Source organism: Hippocampus guttulatus, chromosome 20, assembly GCF_054856545.1.
Source record: "Hippocampus guttulatus isolate MCC_2025c chromosome 20, RoL_Hgut_1.0, whole genome shotgun sequence".
NCBI lineage: Eukaryota > Metazoa > Chordata > Actinopteri > Syngnathiformes > Syngnathidae > Hippocampus > Hippocampus guttulatus.
In genome coordinates, this window is record NC_141280.1 from 8154332 (window position 1) to 8173261 (window position 18930).

The following is an 18930-nucleotide window of genomic DNA, read 5'->3' on the forward strand; positions in this document are numbered from 1 at the left end:
CATCATCAAGCAGGAGGATTAAGAGGCGTAATGTATCTTTCACACCATCCGGCACCGCACATGCTAATTCAAACGTAGCGGCCGCGAGCATCAAGTTGCTGCTAATCTTGTTGTCCGATTGGTTGCAGGCCACGCAGGGAGTTGATATCAAGTTTCGGGATGTAATGAGATCCCACTGAGCCAAAGGCAGACCCCGCGGAGCATGTAATAATCCACTACATGTAAACCACATATGCATCTCCCTTCCCGCATTTGACCGCATCTCATTTTCGGCCTTTCGGCCTTTTCATCTTTAAAAACGTAAACATCAAGGAAGAGGAAAGTAATAAGAACCCTACTGAACAGTTTGTTGTATTCCTGTTGTTGTATTTATCATAGGCAGCTCACATTGGGCCGCTTTGTTCTGCGACGCGCAACCGGTGATGAACAATATCATTAAAATTAATCGCGTCAACAAAAAACGCTGGCCCCGCGCTGTAAATCAGAGCGACTCTCTATCAATTTGCGCCGCGCGAATAAACACCATCCAGGTAAGAACCATTTGCGTGATTACAAATCTGCTAGCGTTGTCGTAATTCTTTGTTATTGTCACGACAGATTAAATCTATCCTCTTCCGGATAAATAATCACCCGGTAGAGCAGCTCAACGCTGTGTTCGGACTTTTAAATCCAAGCCGCCGTTGCGATGAAATGCTTCTTTTTAATTACCGTAATATATTACCGCGTTCAAGCCGATTGCTATTGACCGTCATCGCTCAAATACATCAGATCGCCGTTATCACGTTTAACCCGAACTCTTTAAAATATACATATAAATAATAAAATTACTATTTTATCCTGAGGGATAAATTATGGGTACTCGCGTTCTTCACAATTTTTTCACCCCCACAAGTGGTTAGGTTTTACCGGTTTTACTCGACTCAAAACTCTGTTAAATTTTGATTGTTTGCTACAAACTTGAAGAGTCGCAAATGTTAAGTCACGCCCCGTCTTATTTGCGCCAACTCCCAAAGCCCAGTGGCAACGTGCCTTTTTTTTTTTTCAAACTTGCGAAAAAGCATCAGCAGGTTGTGGCCGGTCGTGGGCCTTGTGTCGTAGCGCGGCGGCCCAGAGGCGTTTTGCACTCATTTCCAAGTTGTTCCGGTAAACGCTCCTACTTAAAACCACCTTTTTTTTTCCCCCCCCCTTGGCATGGAGTGTGAAATGTCAAGCGTGTGTGCATAGTCGACCGGCTTTCAAGCCCTGACACTGGTGAGCGTTGAGTAAACGTAGCATTCGGATGCGATCGGCCCGCTTTGGTGCTTAGTAGCCGTGAAAAAAGCGCTCGTGTCCCCGGGCCTGGCCTGAGGGCTGCAAGCTTTTGCCATCAGGCGGCATTGAGTGCGACTGTGAGCGGTTAGCATAGCATGCAGGGCAAGGAGTCTCCTCGACCGCTCGGGTTAAATTTCAAACCCGAGTCGCCGACTCGTGTTTGAACCTGTGCCTGGTCGTGTGACTTTGTTGTACCGGTGGAACGAGGAATGATGTGACACTCCCGACCGGTCGGCTTAACATCTGAGAAGCCGGTAATTTTTGTTGTTACCTTTTTTTATGGGTTTTATTTATTTCATGTTGCCCATTCATTTCAAGAGCGGTATTGTTAGTTTTGATGTTTTTTTTGGGGGGGGGGTTGTTTTTATTACTTTTAGTATTAGTTTTAGCTTTAGTAAATAATCAGGCGGCGCGGTGGCCCAGTGGTTAGCGCGTCGACCTCGTAGTGCAGAAGTTTAGGGTTCGATTCCGGTTCGGGCCTCCCTGTGTGGAGTTTGCATGCTCTCCCCGGGCCTGTGTGGGTTTTCTCCGGGTACTCCGGTTTCCTCCCACATTCCAAAAACATGCATGGAAGGCTGACTGAACACTCCAAATAGTCTCTAGGTTTGAGTGTGAGCGCAGATGGTTGTGCGTTCGTCTCTGTGTGCCCTGCGATTGGCTGGCAACCGGTTCAGGGTGTCCCCCGCCTTTTGCCTGAAGACAGCTGGGATAGGCTCCAGCTCCCCCCCCCCCCCCCCCCCCCCTCCCCGCGACCCTTGTGAGGATAAGCGGATCAGAAAATGAATGAATAAATAGATAAAATCCACTCTTGGGCCTTCTTCTGTACGGCAGTTCCAGTCAGTCGTACAGGTGTGTCTGAAATTTGTGATGAATGATATTTGGAAGCAAAACTGTGACTGGCTATTCATCTTGATGCATTTTGACCGTCTGCAACCACTGAAACCGCATCCTCGCGATGCCCACTGATAACAAGCTGACCTTACAGCATCTTCAAATTATTAGGAGTGTCTTTCTATTACCGTTACTACCGTGTGTACCGGTCTTGGCGGCATAAAACGGCAGGAATAAACTGACCTTGCTTCGCTTCTTCCCGGGTGTCACAGTTGTTCATTGTCGTTGCCGTTGTTAAGTCCAATATAATTTTTTTTCCCCCAGTTCCACACAGCAGAGCATCAGCTTTGTTCATAACCGAGATATAGGACAATGCTTCATTTCCAATGCTCTCGAGTTTATTTTTCAAAGAATCATTTCCATAAGAAAGGGGTATCATCGGAAAAGCGAAAGGACAATTCCCTGTCCCGTCTTTATCTTATTTTATGTCACGTGTGATTTACGATGTACATTCTTTTGCGTGTTGTTCCACTCAAGTCATCTCGGTGTCGGTAGGGCGCATTTCAAACTGTTAACTGTCAAAACAAATCAAAGGGGAAGACGGAGACATGGGGCCAAATAAATTGCCAAAAGTCTATTGTAGGTCATTTCTCTCTTGAAATCAGGATGGAAACTGTGTTCAATCATCACGTATGCCCAAGTCTAAAAATGACGCCTTTCTGAAGCGAGAATGCTCACTTTTGAATGATGGTCATTACTCGGGGTCAAAATATTAAAAACGGCTCCCAGTAGGGCCACCAGAATGTTTGGATCTCAAATGGATGGGCACCCTTGTGCTGAATGTCACGGCCTCTCGGTGCAATAATACAAGATCATTTGCATTTTTACAGGCGCGACTCATGACTTTTTTTTTTCCTGGAGCACAGGATCATTTTTACGGCCCACTTTTATGATCTCCGCCAACTGGGTTGGTTGCTCTTGCCATTTGTTTGGGAGCCAGTGAGAGTTTGCCAAAACTATTGCACCAGAATCTCTTTGTGGACCATCCCAAGCAGAAGCCATTTCTATTCATGCTGTATTCCAGATTTGAAGCGGTCCGGTTTCATGTCTGAAATGATGATTTGACCTTTTGGACATTTTGTTTTGTTTTACAGCTGTCAAAGAGAGACACTGCCTTGCAGCTCTTTGTTCAATATTTATGTCCAGCGCCCTCTTTTGGCCTTTTAAGATCAGCAGGAGGCAGAAAACTTTGTTACCAAAGCTTTTTCCCCCCTCCATCACCAGATAGCGACTTCCCCTTTTGTTGCACCCCCCCCCCCCCCCCACCTTTGTATTTTTTTTTCTCGCTCAGGTGAACGAGTACGGAGATTTACGTGTAAAATGCATTTCACAGACAATGCTCACGAAATGGTAAGAAAGATGAAAATGCAAAGTGATGAGACGCCCCCAAAAAAGGTACATGTAGCAATAAATATTCTCTATGTAAGCATAGTTCATGTTGACCGAAAAGTCTGAACTTGTTTAAAAGTACATACTAAAGTAAAGTGGGGGGTTTTGGGGGGGGGGGGGGGTGCAGCCGCTGTCAAGCGATCGCTGTCTTCACAAAGTGCTGTGATACTTTCTGACAAGGCAAAAAGGTTGTTTGGCTCTCGGCAAACGTTTTAAAGATTTTTTTTTTTTTTTGGGGCGGGGGGCGGCATGAGAGACGCAAAGATATGTCATCTTGTAATGTGGATGTCAATCAAAGTCCACCGCCACTGTAAACATGCATTATTTATTTTTTTGTTTTTTTTTCTGACGTTTCTGCTTTTGGAAATGGCCTGACTGTTGTTCTCCTCAATGTTTGCCTTTGACAGCGCGATGCCATTTGACACTTTTGTGCGCGCAATAGCAAAGCTAAATGGAATACAATACAATACAGCTTTATTGATATCGAGCCTTTGCAACCCGCTGCAGCTGTAACAAAGCGCTTTAGCGAACATTTAAAATACTACGTCCACGAAATTAGATTCAGAATATTTATCCATATATAGGGCGCATCGGATCACAAGGCGCACTTTTGAGAGAATAGAATGCCTTTAAGTGCGCCTCATAGTGCGGAAAATACGGTAATTTATTTTGGCCTAACCTAGTGCGCTTCAACCCAAAAAAAAAAAAGACACTTGACTAGTAAATGCAAACTATGTATTTTTGTTGAATATAATGCAGGTTCATGATCGTGGACAAAAAAAAAAAAAAAACTTGCTGAGAATAAAGCTCTTTCAAAAGCTTGTTTGATAAGCAGGAAAGGTCCAGCAAATCCCAGACGGAGGAAAGCAAACACCAAGCAAAACTTGTTTGGACTCATGTCGCTGTCATTTGCTTAAAAGGTTCCAGTGTATTTGCTCTGATTCACGATTGTTTGAGTCCGTCGGTCTTAATGTGCGCTGTTAAATGCCGCCTCTCTAATTGCCTGTTAAATCGTCCTTCCCGCTCCCAGCCCGACACCTCACCGGAATACTCAAACATGCTCCCGTCTTTAACCCTCCCGGCCCACCAGCCTTCCGTGTGTCGCTCTTCCACTCAGGCGGCACTTTTTTTTAATGTAAATCATCATAGTGCTTAAAAAAGCCGGGGGGTGGAGGGAGTACCGAATCAGCAGTCGGTTCTGTGAGGGCGCAGAGGGAATGATACTCTGAATAGAGATTCGCTGCGATTCATTGCCTTGGCTTTTAAATGCTATTTTCAATATCTGCGCCGGAGCATGTTTCGGTCCCAGAATGCATTTCTGCTCTCTTGCCATGCTTACGAATTATTTGTGATGACGGCACAAGACGAGTAAAAATGTGGAATATTATGTACCACCAAAATGGGCCTCCAAAAGTTGTAGTTCAAAGCATCTGTGAGACGAGGAAGAGTGGGATTATTTTTTTTCCCAATTTTTCTACTGTGCCCCACTAATATTGTTTGCATAGAGCGCAGAGAAAACATGCCTGAGAGTGCCTGTGTGCTATTTGTATGTGCTGCTTCTCCATAGTTCTTAAAATAGCAGCATTTAAAATAAGCTAATTTCGATGATCTGACTCTTGGGTTGTTAGCATGAAGCTAGTGGACTTTTTGTTAAATCAAATGATAGTTTGGTTTAACTATTTGTTTGTTGTTTGTTTGTTTTATGTAATAGGCCCAGTTTTAGGTGTCAGATTTCCAGGAAACTTTAACTTGGAGTGACCAGTAACTTGAAGCAAGCACACTGCGCCTCTTAATTGGGGAACTCTGCGAGTCAGTCTTCTCTCACTCTCCTCAAAGTGATGTTATGTGCTAGTCTTTCATTTTTGGATGGTGAGAGAGTGAGAACGGGCATTAATGAATGCTCTAAAAAGTGTGCTTTGAAAGTGTGTGGGAGGGATAAGTTGTTTTTTGTGGGGTTTAGCGACAAACATAAGCACTGCAGTGGTAAGCATAGCCTGAATGGGAAACGAAACAAGTAGCGATTCGCTCATGCACAGACGGACGGGTGCAGCCTTGACACGGTTCCACACCAGGCCCTTTGTAGCTTTTAATTCCGATGCTCTTTTGGGCTTGACTGTCTCTCGCAGGCCTGGAGGAGACTAATAAAGCCTCTGAGAGAGAAAGACAGTCTGACGCAGCGTACTAAGCAACAGCAGGCTTCTCCGCGGCTCAAAGCTGTTTCGTACTGTAAATGTGTGTGTGTGTGGGTGTGTGTTGAGACAAAACTCATCTCACATCCAAGCACACTCGGTACATTCTGAGCTTTCTAGACGCTAACGCGTGTCACATTTGAAGTGTTTCTTAAATTGAAGGTAGTGAACTCGCTAGCATTTTTACCAAACGTACGATATTGAAATTGTATTCTTGAAGTCCTTTATGTGCTATTTACACTTCGTTGCCGCTAATTTGAACACAAGCGCTTCCACTTGAGGGGAGAAAAAAAATAGACCCGTTTGTCAAATCCCGCATGTAAATACAATCCCTAATGAATGTAAATGTTCAGCAATATAAAATGGCAAAATGAGCCGTCACACTGCATGCTCGAGCCGGTCCATTATGCGTGTCGCCGCGCTTCCAACAAGTGGATAAATCGCCGCTTTTAGCAACAAACAAATGGGCGTTGCGTCTTCGGCGATGTTCAGCGCCATTGACTCCGTGATTGCCCCCCCCCCCCTTTCTACCCATACACATAATGCGACCACGATTGCGCTCGTTCTGTTTCTGGGCGGGATTTAAAGTGTGGAGGAGAAATGAGCAAATTTGGATGAATGCCGTATTTTTTTCTGTGAAACTGGATCTTTTTTTTTTCCCGCCACAGCGCAGTGGTTGGTTGTCACTGATCGGGGTTGAGAAGGACGTGGTCATAAATGCGATGTTCACTTTCCATTAGAAGGTCAGCTCAAAGTGCATCCAGACAATAAAGAGGAAAAGGAGAGTGTGGATGAAAAGTAAAAACGACAGCCGTGATTCAGGTCAGAGAATGTGGAGCAGGAGACACGCAGGACATTTTTAAAGCCTGGCAGAGAATTGATGAAAAAAGAAAAAGTGCGTCCTACTTTTTGTATTCCTCTGGAAGTTGGACGGCGGCGGCGTGGTGTTTTGCCCTGCGGCGAGTCTTTGGAGAGGCGACGTTTGAAGGTCGTGAAAGAGGCGGGAAGTAATGAACGCAAGCGCTTGCGGTGTTGCGCCGCGTCTAAGTATGTGCTGGAGCACGGGGGGGCCGAGTGCATCGCAAAGGTCAATGCAACACTCATACCAGCCGTTCCCGTGGTGCGTCACAAAAGACCATTTCCAAACGCCGTTTTGAGACTCCGCGTCGGCCGTAAAAACTCCGAGCGGTGAAAATCTCCAATAAATTCACTAAAAACATCATCTCAAGCTGCCAGAAAGCATTTTAGAGTTTATTGCAGTCTGTTAGAATCATCAACATTGACAAATGATGTAAAAACACACGAGGAATTTATCTTTGGTAGTATGCGCTCCACTCGTATGACAGTAACAAGCAACTCTGACAAAGATGTGACATGTAAGCACAGACAACGTACACTGAAAAATCGTCATGCCATTTAAAGTGACCAGCCGCACAGTAAATGTAATACAACTTTGTATGAGTAGACCTTGATCGGCGACAGAAACTAAAATGGTCAATACCGTTACGCCGCGATGTGCAAAAAAAAAAAGGAATTTGGAGTCACTCGTTTTGGGTCTCGATGGCAAGAGGGAAGACGCTATTCGCATTCAGTGCACATTGTTCGAGAGCGCCTGCCCGAAGGAAGCACCTGGAAGAGGTGGTGACCAGGATGTGGAGGGTCCGAGAGATTTTTCACTTGCCCTGTTCTTGTAACCGATAATGCCTCTTCTTCTGAGCTAACATGACGACCGCATGCTTCTTGTTCATTTTCGAAAGAAAGCTTTCAGTATGACCATCTCACGGGTGAACTCTTATAAACCTCGACATCGTCCTTAAAGTGACCCCGAGCATCACTTGCACTTCCTCATCATGTTGTTCATTACCTCCGGTGGATGTTTCCACACGGGGGCGTCCAGGTGTGAAATTTGATGATCAACAAGTTTTTCCTAATGATCGCAAGTCTCTCTCTAGCTCGGCAGCCCGTCTGGTTGTAATTCATTTGCTTATTAAAGCTGCTTTGGCACGCGCCGTGATAGCCTTGGACGCGGGCGTGTATAAATTATTCTTCTGCGCGTCCCTGCGAGTGTTTTTATTCCACCCTGCAGTGTGCTCCATGTGTTATTAAAGGCATTAATCACCGGGCTCCGACGCCTTGTTACACGCGGTAATTTGGCATCAACAGTGCAACTGAGTATCCGGAAAGCCCGTAGAAGTTGATGTCAGGAAGTCATGTGAATGCTATTGTGGGGCCTCTGCTGTTCTCGCTGTATCTGCTCCCATTGGGTTCCATCTTAAGGAAACATGGTATTCCCTTCCACTGCTATGCAGATGACTGCCAGATCTATGTCCCACTGAGCAAGAAAGACGCCTTCTCATTAAGGCCACTCCTATCCTGTCTGGAAGAAATCAAAATCTGGATGGCACAAAATTTCTTGAGATTCAATGAAAAGAAGACAGAGGTGATATTGTTTGGACCCAGTGGCCCTTGTACATTCCATCCTGTAGACTTGGGCCCCCTGTCTCCTTATCTTAAGTCAACAGTCTCAAACTTGGGCCTTAAACTGGACAGTGATTTCAAACTCGATCGGCAAATTGGTCGCCGTTGTTAAATCCAGCTTCTTTCACCTTAGACAGCTGGCCAAAATAAAACCTCTCCTCTCACATGAACACTTTGAGACAGTAATTCATGCCTTTGTCACATCCCGGCTCGATTACTGCAATGCCCTTTACTTTGGAGTCAGCCAGTCCTCCATTAAGCGCCTTCAGCTGGTCCAGAATGCCGCTGCTCGCCTCTTGACTGGTACTCGTAAGAGGGAGCACATAACTCCTACTCTGGCATCCCTTCACTGGCTCCCCATTCATTTTAGAGTTATTTTCAAGATCCTCTTATTTGTTTTCAAATCTCTGAATAATCTCGCGCCACCTTACCTCTCCGAGCTCATCCGCCCCTACACACCTGCCCGGCGCCTCAGGTCTGTGGACCAGACCTTATTAGAAGTACCAAGAACTAAACTGAGGCTCAGAGGGGATGGAGCCTTTTCTGTTGCTGGTCCCTCTCTCTGGAATGACCTCCCACTAAACATTCGGCAAGCCTCCTCGCTGCCCATCTTCAAAACCCTCCTCAAAACTCACTTGTATTCTTTGGCATTCGACTCGGCATGACTTAGATTTGTTCTTGGTTTTACTGTTTGGTGCTTTCTACCGCCTTTATTACCGATTTGTCTTACTGTTTATTGTGCATGTTAAATTGCTCCATGTACAGCACTTTGTATGCAGCGATGGCTGTTTGAAAGTGCTCTATAAATACTGTTGACTTGACTTGACTTGACTATTTGGTTGAAATCTGACCATCTTGATTTTTTTTTTTTTTGAAAGCAAATTCCAATATTTAGCATTGAATAAAAAAAACTCACATGCAACAGGACACGAAGAGATGAATTGACCTCGATTTAGATACTTTCATGTCATCGCAACCCAAAGAGCAAAACGTGCAAGCAATAGTTGATGCTGCGTCTCCGCGGGCGTTTCCACTCTGCTGTTGACAAGCGCCCTCTTGAGCTTTGCCGCCTGACTTGTCTTTTACTCGTCTTTATTTTATTTTATTTTTTTTTTTAATGCTGGTCCTTCACACACCCCGCAGTGTGTGTGTGTGCTGCCTTCTCTGGGGAAACACAAGCCCGACAGCGACCGCCTCACACTAGTGTTTATATTTGATGACAGATGGATGCTGACAGCATACATGACTTCTCTCAGGACTTGGAGTACAGTCGAAGCTCCAGGCTCGAAGAGGATCTTTGCTGACCACTGCGGTTTTCACTGTAGAAAGTAGCGGGCGTAATACGTGCAAGGGTCAAACTACAGCCACATGGAAAGGAAGCGAGACTAATTTGTCTTTGGTTTAGAGTTGGCGCTTGGCATTCACAGTAAAGTGATGTTGGGCTTTAGGATTCAGTTCCAAGTCCGTTCAGTTGACGTAAAAATGTACAAGTTCCACTCTGCCTGCCTCGAAGAATGAACGTCCACCTTTGTCACCCCCAGGTTTTCCGCAGAAAAGCGGTGGAGCTGGGTGAAAAACTGCTCCCGGCCTTTAAAACGCCCACCGGAATCCCCTGGGCTTTGCTCAACCTCAAGAGGTAAGGCACAAACTGTCCAAATACCCGCCACGTAAACCCACTTTGTTTCTTCCTTAGTGTTGCCAATGTAATGAAGCTCTCCCCCAAAAAAATAAAAATAAATAAAGAAATCCTATCACAAAGATGAAAATAGCAAACCTCTTTCAACAACACCCAATAATGAAAAGAATAGTCGTCCTCCATTTTGTCTCGTTCAACCCCTGGGCCCCAGTGAGCAAACGGCGAACGACACGGCGCGATTTTTCAGGCACGAATTAAAATCCCAGCCGTCACGGGAATAAACAGGCTGTTTCAAATCAATTTCCATGGTGTGTTCGCACGGCCCAGCCGAGCTCTCTCGCTAAAGATCTATTCTTGAGAGCTGCCATAATATGTCGAAAATGAAGTGCCTTTTACATGCAGCAACGTGCTAAAAAGCGTACCAATTTTGGTTTGTCTGTCATCGGGAACATTTTAGAAGTCCTGTCCACCACCATCCAGAAATCATCCCATTAATGTTTTTCCTTTTTTTTTTTATAAGCTACAAATGTCAATTTTAATACAACCATGAATTCCCTCCTGACAGATTCATCGTTCAATGGGGATGGGTTTATTAGCCGATCCGCAGGAGGCGGCTTCTTCTTGATAAGTCTTCTATAGCTCCTTGAAAGATATCCGCTCCGTAAGCGTGAACATCGATTGGCCCTGACCGAGAGGAAAACGCCGCTTAACCCAACTATTCGGCACTATTGATGCACCACCGACATCCGCGCTGGCCAAAAAAAAAACATTTGAACCTCACTCAAGTACACTGAAAAGTGTCTGGGTGTCGGTTGTGCGTGTGTGGGTGTCGGGAGGGCCATCGGCGGGTAGGCCCCCTGCAGGGTTAGCATCCCATGGAAAACATTCAGAGCTCATTATCAGCCGGAGCCAGCGTGGCCTCCGTTAGCAAGCATACTGATAAAGCGCTCTCAAAGTTCAATGCACATTGACTGGCCATTGTGGCGCATGTCAGCCGCTCACTGTCACCCGTTAATACCGCTACAGTCTTAAAAGTCATGGGGTACTCATCTGAGTCAATTCATGAATCAATCCGTTTGTGTCATCGACCCATGAAGTTGTCCGATATTTGGCTCACTCGCTGTCCATATTGCTAGTAAGCTAAACAGAATTCATTTGAGCAAAGTTGGAAATGTCGAGTCAACCTCCTGTAACGTGTCACCTGCAGTTTACTGTAAAACTGTAAAAACAAAAGAGAAGTCTATATTTAAACACCAAATTATTCCACCACACCATCAAATTGTGTCTTTCAAAAGTCAGCTAGCTTAATGCTAGCAGATGGTGCGAAACATCCTAAACAGCCTTCGGGAAAGTAGATTAAAAATGTTTTGGTAATTACAATTGTACCGACTACAGTATATCAATTGCAAAATCTGCAATGTTTACATGTTAGATGTATTTTACCAAAGACAAAGCGAAACCATATAGATGCTCAAGCTGTGCGGCTGTCCACACTCAGCTGAATCTGTTAAAGTTCAACACCTTTGCTCCAAAGTTTACAGCTATTAACCGTAAAATGATCTGGTTAACCAAAATGGTACATGTGTAAGAACTTATCCCGTAAACCAATGAGGTTTGACTAAACAAATATACAGAATCTCCCATGACACGGGCCCAAAGTTTGCTGGATTTAGCAACAGTCGCTAAATTAGCAGAAGGAGGCTTGTGGGCAGGCCCGTTTCTGTTCCAGCTATGAGTGTTTAATTGTGTTTTCAGTTGGTGTAGACAAATGTAATGAAGTTAGACAGTTTCCTGTCGCTCTTCATCTTCCTCTCAATAGCTTGCGTGTTAAAAAAAAAAGAAAGAAAAATGTCACTTTATTTGACTGATGCGCTCCTCGCAGCTCGACTCAACGGCTGAAGCAATCATTGCTAAGCTCTTGGGTTCTCAGCGTTTGATTAATAGGCCTTAGACACCGAGTGGGTCCATTAGCGCGGCCGAGTAGGCTCGTGTCAGAACCTCGGCTGACCCACTTCAGCGCCTCGATTTTCCGTCCCACATGCCATTGACAGATTTTTAACAAGGTATGAATACAAAAAGTTTTTTAGTTTTACTGCGGAAAGTGTTGTTCAAAATGCATTTTTTCATTTGCTAAGTGTAAATTTAAAAAAAACGTTTTGGATTGAGTTTTTTTGTTTAGTTTTTGACACTCGACTCGAGAACATGATTGCTTTCTCGCGAACCGAACATAACTGGAATGTTGAATCCTCCCTTAATTTTATTTTTTCTTCCTTTCTGGACTACGTCTGATGTTGCTGCCCGTTTTTTCTTTCCACCATCTCAGTTGCACCTTTTCATCTATTAACAGACAAACCGCGCGAAATGTTCACAAGCCACATGTTGACAAAGCTGAAGTGGCGTCCGTCCACTTTCAAGCGCGGTAAGGCGGCCTCGTGCGGGCTGCAGGCTCAAATCCCTCGACGGCTGCCACGATTTAAAGTCTCTAATTAAGTGGCTAACTATGAATCCATCGCCATGCTCCTTCCTCACCCCAAGCAGAAGGAGGAGGGTTGCCATAGATTTAACGCCAGCTTAGAAAAGAGCGATGGAGAGAATAAAAGTGGAAGTGAGAGGGAGGAGAGGGGGTGTGCGGGGGGGGGGGGGTCTATCTGGGCCAACAAACACTCCATCTCTGAGCGGGAGCGCCTTCCAGAGGAGCGACAGACGTGTGCTAATTTATGGAGATGGCACGTTGGCCGCTCTGTTTTTCCAGGTTAGCGAGCCGCAGTGGGTGCCCCCTCGGCAATACGAGGCGGGCCGTGATTGGTCATTTTGTCAGCTAGTGTGGGCACCCGCATCAGTGTGGGAGATCCGCCGGAAGGACGAGCTGACGTATGCGAAGGACAAACAAGACACTTGGAAAAAAAAAAAAGGAAAGGGGGAATAAAAGAAATGCTTTGATGCTGAAGTTTTTTTTTTTCATCTCGATACGAAGCAGAGCAATGAAACGGATATTTTCCAGACCCATCTGCAATATAGAGTGCGAGCAAAAAAAAAAAAAAAAACACTTAAAATGTACCATTAAAAGAAAAATTCGAATTAAAACATGAAATATTTAAACACCAAAATGTGATGAGCTCAATCGCAAAAGCGGACAGCTCCACTTTGGGGGGTGATTTGAAAAAATGTGTTTTCTTTTTATGGTTCCAGGTTAAAAGCTTATCTTTTTTATTTAGGATATTCTAAGTTATCCAGCAATCCTGAGGCAAATTTGAAATAAAATCCAACTTTGTCAAAGGTCTTTGATGTCCATGAAAATAATTTTGTTCAAAAATAGTCAAGTTGAAGCTCTTCAAATATCTTGTTGTTTTATAATTTGAGGTGTCACACAAACAAAAAAATCTTGACGTCAAATTCACTATTCTGTTTAATGTTTCTTTTCACAAAAAGAAGCATTTTTTTCCTGTTTTTTGGTCCGAAACCAACCGTTTTTTAAAATTTTTTTTTTTTTGAAGTGAAAAACAAAGAGTGTACTCTTTGTTTTTGGTTGGTACGCTGCTTCTGTCATCTCAGACCACAAAATCGTGTGGGTCTTGAAAGATCCAAATGCTCGCCCGAATGATGTCAACATGGCAAACTCTTCTCTGAAAACGGCTGGCAATGAATGAGTTCACCTACTGCCCCCCCTGCCCCCCTTCTCCACGGCTCGCACATTTCAGACCGACTAAAAGCCGACACCAGCTGACTAATGCAAACCGTTTCTCTCTTCCAATGAACTTTTAAGCCCAAAAGTTACATTTTAAAGCCTTTTTAAAGCAAGCCGGATTTCTTGATCGACAGTTTGGTGGCCTCTGGACATTTTTTCCCCTCTCTCTTTTCTATGTACAAACGCTAGAGCTACCAGATGTTAAGTTCTTCTCCACGTTACAAAAAAAAAAAAGCATCCTGTGTGAGGAAGATAACAAGCTCGTTTAGTCTTTAAGTTTTTCTGCAGCAGTGGTAGGAATATTTGATCTGGTTCTTGTCAAAGAAAGTCTTTCCTTAAGCACTTTTACACACTTCAAATGTTTTGACAGCTGCCTCTTAATTAGCTCCCACGTCGTCTTACACGCTTCCCGCATTGTTCCCAATGCCGCGGCTGCGTCTGGCTGTTCACTTCCCCTTTCACGCCGCCTCTTAAAATCCTTCCACCTTTTTTCTTTTGTCATTTGGTGTGAAAGGCACCGACACGGAACGAGAGGTCCAAGTTGACCACGTGAGCTTTTATTTTCCAAGCATCAAATCGTGACAACAGACACTGTGTAGATTTTTTTTTTTGGGTCATTATAGATAATGTGAAAATTCACTAAGCAGTTCCTGTTGATTAAAAATGTGTCTGCCTGATTGTGCGCTTCGCTATTCACAAATTAATCGATTTGTCTTTTTTCTTTTGTTGGCCTTTTGCTGAAAAAAAAAACGCCTTTGGAAAGTAATAATTGTTGAGCAAATCGCCGTGGCAACTTGACGTGATTGAAATCATCCAAGCGAGTCAGGCTTTTAACGGCTATTTTCATCGATAAACAACTTAAGTTTCGTACTCTCTGACCCACACACGTGTCCCTTTATTGGCCGTACATTTCGCTGCTCAACAGTAAAGTTGACTCTTGGGTTCCACTCCCCGAATGTATTGATCGGAAGGATGAGCCAGGACATCTGAAAATCAACTCGTTTCCATTTTTTGTGTGTCTGCGCAGCGGAATCGGTCGCAACTGGCCGTGGGCGTCGGGCGGCAGCAGCATCCTGGCCGAGTACGGAACGCTGCATCTGGAGTTCATGCACCTCAGCAAACTGTCGGGAAACCCGGAATTTGCTCAGAAGGTAGGAGGTCTTCCAATTCTCCAGACACAACAGTTTTTTTAGTGCTGTTTAAAATATTTAATTGTCATTAAATGTATAATTTCATAGTTAACTCAGAATTAACTATATTATAGTTCTAAAATAATAATATTATTATTTTAGAGCAACGTAACATCCACTGTGACGTGGTGCCGCATTAATCACGCGATAAAAAAAATTAATCGAGTTAAAAAATTTTAGATTAATGCCGATAACGCGTTAAACTGACAGCACTAGTTTTTTTAATTTTCTTTGGAAACCTGACTTGGAATTATTTCCTGTAGTATATTTTAAAAAAAATGTGACGTGGAAATTTGACGGTTTTTCCTCCTAGGTGATGAACATCCGCAAAGTTCTCAATCGCTTGGATAAACCTCAGGGACTGTATCCCAATTACCTGAACCCAAACAGCGGCCAGTGGGGTCAACGTAAGTACTTACAAAAGTGCTTGTTTTATTTGGGGTGGGGGGGTTGCTGGAGTGGATTAATGGCATTTCCATTGTCCTGAGTGTCATTGCCGATGTTTACGCTGCACATTTCGAGAGACATAAGAGCCATTGTCGAGTCAGTACATTTAATGTTTGATTGCTTTCAGGGGCTCCATTTTGGTTCCATCATCATTAATCTTCCTGATCCTCCTCATCAATACTTGAAAAGACTGTTTTGTTTTTGTTTTTTTAATCTAGTGAAACGCTCCGACTTATTTCAGCGTCGCCAAGTTGAAAAGAAAAAGCAATTTTTCTCGCTTAATTATTCATAGAGACGCAAGCTCTCGTTTTATACACAGCGGCCTTGCATCAAATAAGAATATTTGTTTCATCCTTTTTTTTTTTTTTTAAATGTTGACTTACTTTTTGTTGCTTTTACTTGATGATGCTTTAAATGTGGGCCCGCACCTCTTTAGCTTGCGTTAAAATCTTCATCCCAAGTACGTTCTTGTCATAATTAGCATTTAGCAGAGTGTTGAAACAAATAGAATCTGGGGGGGGGGGGGGGGGGTTTGTACACTGACTTCAGACAGCAACTTTCAACATCAACAAAAAAACTGCTTTAATGCTTCTTTGGCTCCAGAAAGTCATTACGTAATTACGGTACCATGAAATGCATTTGCTGCATAATTTATGACCCTAGGGTGTTTGCATCCCCCCGAAAAAAAAAAGTTGAAAAATCCTCCACTGGATTTTCATGAGCCGATCATCTGCTGCGTCGCAGCTGCAGCTGTCGCCTTGAAAGAGTATCTTTCGTCTTTGGTTTGTCAAATGATTTCCATCATGCTCTATTTAGAGCATCTGTCACTCTCTCCGTGTGTTTTAACGGCACACCATCGCTGAAAATGCCCTTTATTTATTTTATTTGGGGAGGGGTGCATTAGACGACCGCTAACGATGCTCATAATAGGCACAACAATGAAAGTCATGACTCCACCCAACTTGGTGATTGTCCTTTTTTTGTATTTCTGTCGTTTTTGCAGATTTTTATTTGATTTTATTTTGAGTTATCTAAAAATGTCGGATATTTTGCTGTTTTCGAGATAAGGGAAGAACAATCTTAACTTGGACTTGATTTTGTTAGACGCCAACCGTACACATTATATTTATTCCTATACGGCTTTTTCCTTTTGAGATGAATCAAAATGTCCTTTTGTTTCCTCCTCCTCATCATCATCATGTCACTCGCTGACACCTCCTCTCCCACCAGACACACGCACGCAGTTGACATGGCTATCAACACAACAGAGGTGGCGCGTGATGGAGCTCCGCTGTTAGTTTAATCTGAGAGCTAGCGAAAAGGATGATGATGATGATGGAGGAAGAGGTTAATCTGGATGCTTGTATTGCAGATCATGTGTCCGTGGGCGGACTGGGCGACAGCTTTTACGAGTACCTGCTCAAAGCCTGGCTCATGTCTGACAAAACGGACGATGAGGCCAAGAAGATGTATTATGACGCCCTGCAGGTAACGCACGCGCACTCAAACACACACACACACACACACACACACAGAAGAAAAACCAAACACTCGCTCTCACACAGACATGTTTCTTGTGTATAGTTTCACATTTTTCGACTTTGTGTGGAATCCTCATGTTCACTAAGCCTGGCCCTGGTGCAAAACATACAGTTGGGAAGACACGCGCTCACACACGCGTCACTCCCTCTTACTTTCTTCACACACTCACAAACATCTCCGTGTGGCTCAGTGATTGTGAGTTACTTTAGTCCAAAGGCTGATGTCGCCTCGGTGATGCGGTGATGCATTGTGGGAGTCGGAGCAGATGGCGGGATGCTTACGTAGCGTAGCCTAGCGCATCTGAACCCACCCTGCACAAGCCCAATCAGACTCATCTGCTCACACTCAAACGCGCACGTTGTCATCGCGGCATCTTGAACCCAACATTAATCTTGAGGAGATACTTTACCCGTAATCCCCCTTGATCCCATGGATTAAAAGTGATTTATTTGTTGAGAGGAGACGCCACAAAGTGGATCAGGCGTCTTTCTTGAATTGGCTCCTCTTAAAGGGCCGGTGCTCTGAATCACTTCTTCAAACCAAAATGGCTGACATCCTGTATCTATTTTTTTTTTTTTTTGGCATGGCTTCTTGTGACTTTTTTCGTGGGTCTGCTAATGGTTGAAATGTCTCCCAAATATCATACTGAAAGGTGAAACTGGCTTGATAGGCTGAATTGAACTGGCCTTCCCCATCTGTCTAGAATACGAATTTAGAAATTAGAAAAAACATCTTGCTAATTTACTAAATTCCTCCTTTGCAGGCCATCGAGAGCAACCTAATGAGGAAGTCGAGCCGCGGCTTGACGTACATCGCCGAGTGGAAGGGGGGCCTTCTGGAACATAAGATGGGTCACCTGACTTGTTTCGCCGGCGGCATGGTGGCGCTCGGTGCCGACGGGGCGCCCGACGACAAGACAGGCCACCAGATGGAGCAAGCGGCTGAGATCGCCAGAACCTGTCACGAGTCCTACTCCAGAACCGGTAATAGAGAACCAACCACTTCCTGTCCAAGAGTGATATTTTCATCCTCAAGATTCTATGCTTTGTTTTTTTTTGTTTGTTTTTTTAAGCTTTGAAGCTGGGCCCAGAGGCATTCCGTTTCGACGGCGGCGTGGAGGCCATCGCCACGCGCCAAAATGAGAAGTACTTCATCCTGCGGCCCGAAGTCATCGAGACCTACATGTACATGTGGAGATTTACCCACGACCCAAAGTACAGGGAGTGGGGCTGGGAAGCCGTCATGGTAATGGAACTTTTGCATCAATACCATTCTCACAGGAAGAATAAAAATCCCCCAAGTAGTGACTGGGGCTTTTGGGGGGGGGACCAGACGATCACACGGTTTTGTTCGCATGTTTCTCATGTTAGAGGTTTCGGAGAGAAAGTCAGAGAGGCCAGACTATGATGGTTTGGACATGTCCAGAGGAGAGAGAGTTGAATATATTGGGAGAAGGATGCTGAGTCTTAACCCTAAACCTAACTGCCAGGCAGGAGGCCGAGAGGAAGACCAAAGAGGAAGTAAGATAAGAAAAGATAAGAAAACCTTTATTAGTCTCGCAATGGAGAAATTCCCAATTCACAGCAGAAAGGAAGAAGTAGAACAACAAAATATAGGAGCTGCTGGAAAGGCAGCCACTCTCGCGGCGCCAATTTGAAGTCAAAATAACAAAAATAACACAACACAACACAGAGGGCACAGACAGTCGTGCAATCTTCACCACTTTTCTGCATACACTTCGTTGTCTGAAGCAGTTCTAGATGAAAGAGGAGAGGATCAAAGTGTCCTTTCACCAGTGGAAGTATATGGATGTAGTGAAAGTGGACATGAGGGTAGCTAGGGTGAGAGAAGAGGATGAACAAAACTGAGTTAGATGGAAGCAACTGATTCGCTGTGGCGACCCCGAAAGGGAAAAGCCGAAAGGAAAAAAAGACACTGTTTTGTTCATCATCATAATTCAGTGGGCATTGTGCTAACTCCAGCTGGTCTGCATACCTTTGCCAGTAGGGGGCAGTGCAATACATAAAGAACATGGGTTTGAATAAAGCTAGCCAACTTTCAACAACAACAAAAAAAAGCCTGGATTTGAACCCTCAACCTCTGAACTGTGAGACTGGTGTGCTAATGACTACACAAGCTTCTTTAAAAACAAATACAAATTCTCACATGCCC

General features: G+C 44.3%; 1 protein-coding gene across 1 annotated transcript in view; it reads left to right on the forward strand.

Annotated features, from left to right (window-relative positions):
* The window catches only part of LOC147187875 (mannosyl-oligosaccharide 1,2-alpha-mannosidase IA-like), a 55085-nt gene that overhangs the window by 34880 nt on the left and 1275 nt on the right, over positions 1 to 18930 (forward strand). Inside the window, exons 5-10 of the mRNA XM_086100252.1 lie at positions 9800 to 9894; positions 14607 to 14730; positions 15083 to 15176; positions 16589 to 16704; positions 17522 to 17741; positions 17831 to 18003. Of these exons, the coding sequence (XP_085956378.1) occupies positions 9800 to 9894; positions 14607 to 14730; positions 15083 to 15176; positions 16589 to 16704; positions 17522 to 17741; positions 17831 to 18003 (822 nt within the window). The remainder of the gene's footprint in view (positions 1 to 9799; positions 9895 to 14606; positions 14731 to 15082; positions 15177 to 16588; positions 16705 to 17521; positions 17742 to 17830; positions 18004 to 18930) is intronic.